The sequence below is a fragment of the Triticum urartu genome, chromosome 6A, assembly GCF_056163025.1.
Source record: "Triticum urartu cultivar PI428250 chromosome 6A, HENAU_Tu73, whole genome shotgun sequence".
NCBI classification, from domain to species: Eukaryota; Viridiplantae; Streptophyta; class Magnoliopsida; order Poales; family Poaceae; genus Triticum; species Triticum urartu.
In genome coordinates, this window is record NC_141878.1 from 428,360,153 (window position 1) to 428,365,243 (window position 5,091).

At 39.4% G+C, this 5,091-nt stretch overlaps 1 protein-coding gene across 1 annotated transcript; it reads left to right on the forward strand.

Moving 5' to 3' along the window:
- The first annotated feature begins 1,033 nt into the window (after window positions 1-1,033).
- LOC125513760 (C5orf35) lies at window positions 1,034-4,848 on the forward strand. Its single transcript, XM_048678949.2, has 4 exons — window positions 1,034-1,262; window positions 1,672-1,766; window positions 2,691-2,956; window positions 3,624-4,848. The coding sequence occupies exons 1-4, from the start codon at window positions 1,233-1,235 to the stop codon at window positions 4,436-4,438; spliced, it is 1,206 nt and encodes a 401-aa protein (XP_048534906.2). The 5' UTR covers window positions 1,034-1,232; the 3' UTR covers window positions 4,439-4,848.
- Window positions 4,849-5,091: the final 243 nt, after the last annotated feature.

Here is a 5,091-nt window from a genome sequence, read left to right on the forward strand (position 1 = left end):
AGGAATTGAGGCTCGATGGAAAAAGTTTGTGTTTATAATATAAAAATGTTCATGCGTTTCAAAAAAGCATACATGATTTTTTATAGAATTTTATACAATATAAAAAGTTTGCATAATTTAAAAAATATTTTCTTTCCATTTTAGAAAAATAAAATATTTCCACGTATGCAAATGACATTTTTAGGAAATGTTTATACAATATGGAAAAAGTTTGTGCGGTATTATGTTCTATACCAATCAAGATAGTTTACGTGATATAAAAATACGGTGTTTAGAAAATGTTCGTGACATTTATAAAAAAGTATGTACAACATAAAAAAATGTTCAAAAAATTTATTTAAAAAATTTCACATCATGTATTTGAAAAAGATTTAACATGTATAAAAATATTTCCACATGTATATGAAAATGTATAATGTGTTTTGGAAAAAGGTAGACATGTTGGGAAAAAATGAGAAAATAAAAAATCAAAAGGGAAAATATTTTTAAAGAAAACTTGTGAAGAAAAACAAAACAGAAACCTGAAGAAAATCAAAGGAACTGGTGGTGAAACACAAAAATGGAAAAGCAAGGAAAACCTTAGGAATCTAGTGAAGAAACGCAGAAAACAGACCAAAATTGAAAAAAGAAGAATAATTGAATAGAAAATGAAAGGTGTACATCCATTACAAGTCCATTGGCTACGCGCTGTTCGTGAACCAGAGTTAGATCAAAAAAAGGCGAGATATAGTTCTGGCGCTCATTTGACCGAAATCACTAATTAAAAAATACTCTTTACAAATGTTATTCCCACTTTCTCATATTACGAAAAATGACGCATTGCATGCGCGCACTTGTCACAACATGTAAAACCTACCGCCAAGTGACGTGCCCCAAATCCATAAAAAATGACCCTTGCGAAGGCTTTCCGAGAAGTACTTCTTAATTAGTTGCTCTCAACGCTGCGGGCATGAAATAGGATTAGCCGTCGCGGGAGTGGGAAACGCACAAAGAGAATGCTGATGTACATCAGGCCCAAATGTAAGGAGAAGGAAGGTGCCCCATGAGAATGTGGTACGGGCTTTCGGCCCAACCCTTTTCTACACTAGGACTAGACTGATCGCCCTCCTCCTGAAGTCTAAACCCTCACTCCCCTTCACCACTGCTCCGGCAGCCGTCGTTCAGCCTTGCCCCTCTCGCCGAACCAAGGAGTACCGGGCGCGGCGGCGGCGGCTGCCTCCCGCAGGGCCAGCATGGCGTTTCTCTTCAACAAATTCCAGGAGGTACGCTTCCCTTCCCTACGCATCTCGCAACCATCTCCGGATCTCGATCTGCTTGGCCCCCGTTGTGCGCGAGAGAACCAACATCGATTAGCCTCAGACACAGGAAATGGTTCTAAAATTATTTTACGAGGATTTGAGTGAATTCAGGTGTATGTGGGAGGGAGATGATGGTGTGTGTTGAAACACCCTGGAAGTCTTACTGTATAAATGTGCTTATGGCTTGCCTCAATGCTCTAAATCGTGCTTGATTTTCTGTCTAGGTTAGATGTTTTTATTTTGCTATTACATTTTCTATACGACTTCTCTGTTTCTTATGTAATGCCAATTCGAATGAGCAGACAATTGGTACTCTGGGCAGCATTATGGCTTTGTCAGCTGTTCCTGTAATCAATTTACCGGTTCATTTCAGGCAATCAAAACACTTGCTAAGAGTCCAAGCTTTGCTCGAGACCCACGGCATCTTCAGTTTGACGCTGACGTGAATCGTTTATTTCTCTATACCAGGTATATGGATATCTGAAGAAATTGCTATGTTCCTGTTCATTTGTTTTTCGCAGATGATGACGCTGTAGTTCTGCTATATGCAAAATTGCAAATATCTAGCATTTTTGGTCTTCATAGGCAATAGAGAATTGAGATCAACATTTGGAATTTAGTTTACTCTACAGGTCTATTAAGGTTGTTATTGGATTCTCACAGTTTAGATGCTACAAGATATTGATCTTATTATTATCCCTGTGATTAGATATTTTGCATATTTTACCGTCGACTGAAGGATCAAGCCTCTAAACCATGTGTTAACATGGTAGTTCTGCTACATGCAAAAATTTAGAACTTAGTTTACTCTACAAGTCTATTATGGTTGTTATTGGATTCTCATAGTTTAGATGTTACAAGGGATTGACCATATTATTATGATATTATCCTTTTGATTATATATTTTGCATATTTTAGTTTAAAATATTCTGTTACCGCCGATTGGAGGATCAAGCCTCTAAACCATGTGTTTGGTTATTTCTAGTTTCTTTGGAAATGCATACCAAATTTGCTTGCAACACTCGGTATGAAACTATGAATATGATCAGATTGCTACAAGGTCCATTAAAATTGCAAATATCTAGTAGCATTTTTTGTCTTTATATGCAATAGAGAATTGAGATCAACATTTGGAACTTAGTTTACTCTACAGGTCTATTAAGGTCTTTATTGGATTATCATAGTTTAGATGTTACAAGGTATTGATATTATTATTATCCCTGTGATTAGATATTTTGCATATTTTACCACCAACTGAAGGATCAAGCCTTGAAACCATGTGTTTAGTTATTTCTAGTTTCTTTGGAAATGCATTACCAAGTTTTCTTGCAACACTCGGTATGAATATGATTAGATTCCTAAGTTCTTGATTCTTTTCCATGTGCAACTTAGCTATAATCGTTTGGGAAAGCATTCTGAAGAAAAGGACGCCGAGGAGATTATTGAATTGGCTAGCAAAGCATCTGTTACTGACCAGCAGAAACAAGTGCAGCAAAATGTTCATTATCAACTTAAGCATATATGCAAATCAATGGATAGCATTCTTCGTCCTGATACAAAAGATCCATCACAATCTCCTTCTGATGCTTATAATAATTCTCGACGAAGTGGCTTGAGTTTGGCCGTTGGCACAGGAGTTGCAGCTGCAAACAAGCCAGGTAATATGTTTCAGCTAAGTGCATTGCATTGACACATTCACAGTTTTGCACCTGTATCATCCAAATTAGGCTCGTAAGCATATCTTGAGTAGCATGTCTTGCTGCACAATGCATACCTAATAAGTTATTTTAATTTCAGCGACCAAAGATACTTTAGAGCCTAAATATGATGATCAGCAAACATATACACGTGTTTCCATCTCAAATATCTACAATTATGGCTTAGGGTGTTATTAGTTCCAAAGACATTCATGGGCCCTTATGTCATAGGAATAACATTCCCTTTGTTATTTGCAATTTTCTGTGCACTTAACTTATGCCTCAATTTTGTTTACCATAATTTAACATGCTTAGCCAGTATCATACTTTCACGGTTTTTTTGAATTTCTGGGTTAAGCACACATAACTGTATGCACTGATCTTTTGCCGGTTGCTTCATATGCATCATGGCCTATGAACTGTTCAACTATAGATGGCAAGCTAACTCCATATCCTGAAATGCTTCTTTTTGTACTGGTTACTGCAATCTCTTTCTTACATTCACATACAGGAATTATGCTGCTACTGTGTTCATAGAGATATAGTTACATACATCAAGTTCTTCATAGTTGTTTTATTCGATGAATCATATGAAGCTATCATCTGATGCATTTGCTCTGCAGTGCAGCTGTTCCTGCTACGCGACCTTTAACTCGAACTGAATTGTCAAACAAATTCAGGGATCAGTTTGGCTACACCCTTGACATCAAGCCGTCACTAATACCTCACAAAGATGCAGGGCAAGGTCTGTTCTTATCTGGAGAAGCTAATGTTGGTGCTGTCCTAGCCATCTACCCTGGAGTTATATACTCACCTGCGTATTATCGATATATCCCTGGATACCCAAGAATCGATGCGTGCAACAGTTATCTTATCACAAGATATGACGGAACAATAATCAACGCGAAACCATGGCATTTAGGTGGTGAAACAAGAGAAGTATGGGATGGTTCAGATCCAGTGGATTACAATACAACGCCACCCATAAACCCAGAGAGCAACTCTGACCGGGCATGGAGGATGCTTAACAAGCCCCTGCAGAAGAGTGGCAGTGAAAACTTCGGGGATGTGCTTGAACGGCGAAATCCACTAGCCTTTGGTCATTTCGCGAACCATCCACCGGGAGGATCGACTCCTAATGTCATGATCTGCCCATATGATTTTCCACTGACAGAGAAGGACATGAGAGCATACATCCCGAACATTGCATTTGGTGGTGAAGAGCCGGTTACAATGAAGAGGTTTGGCTCCTTCTGGTTCAAGTCCAGAGCCCCTGGTAAACAGACCGGGGAGTCACCGGTTCTGAGGACGCTTGTGCTAGTGAGTACGAGGTCCGTATGTGACGAAGAGCTCTTCCTGAACTACCGGTACAGCAGCTCAAAGGGGCGGCCAGAGTGGTATACCCCAGTGGATGAAGAAGAGGATAAGAGGAGATGGAGCTAGGTCTGAACAGACCCGCCTGTAATGTTTTGTTCAAATGTTTCTGTGGCTCTTTCTTTCATCAGTCACCGGATTTAAACAGGGCACTGGTGAACTCCAGAAGCCGATTCGGCTATTCTTTCTAGTATGTTTCAGTCTTCCACCGCATAGGTAGTGTCTCTGCTGAACTCTTCTCGCAGGTCTTTTGTGGCAATAAAAAGAACACCAGTTACGTCTCATTTTCTCTGAGGCAGTATCTGTATTATCCATCCCGTTGTTGTAAGGGGATATTTATGAGCTTATCACTCAATCTGTGTCAGTAGTCCGATACGTATTTGCTTTCGGAATATTAACAAGCTATGCCATATTGCTAGCGAACTGCTTCTCGTCTAAATAAATACTACCTCTGTAACTTAATATAAGACGTTTTTTTACACCTTGTGTCAAAAACGTCTTACATTCTTGAGAGTTCCAATTGGTTGAGTAATCTTGTGATGTCCTGCCATGGAGTAGGTCCAATATATTGAGTGCTCCACGTTTCACGTTTGTCTGAAACTGAGGTGGCTGGTGTTGTGGCCATGCATACATCTGAAGCATTGGAGATGGGCGACTAACAAACAGCCTACGCCCAAGCTGACAGTAGCAGTATCTATAGCAGCGTGTGGACAGACTGTATC

Excerpts from the sequence above, each read along its gene's own strand:
- LOC125513760 (XM_048678949.2), top strand. The coding sequence starts at position 1,233 with ATGGCGTTTCTCTTCAACAAATTCCAGGAG. Across the intron at positions 1,263-1,671 it reads TCTTCAACAAATTCCAGGAG|GCAATCAAAACACTTGCTAA; the intron begins GTACGCTTCCCT and ends GGTTCATTTCAG. Across the intron at positions 1,767-2,690 it reads CGTTTATTTCTCTATACCAG|CTATAATCGTTTGGGAAAGC; the intron begins GTATATGGATAT and ends TGTGCAACTTAG.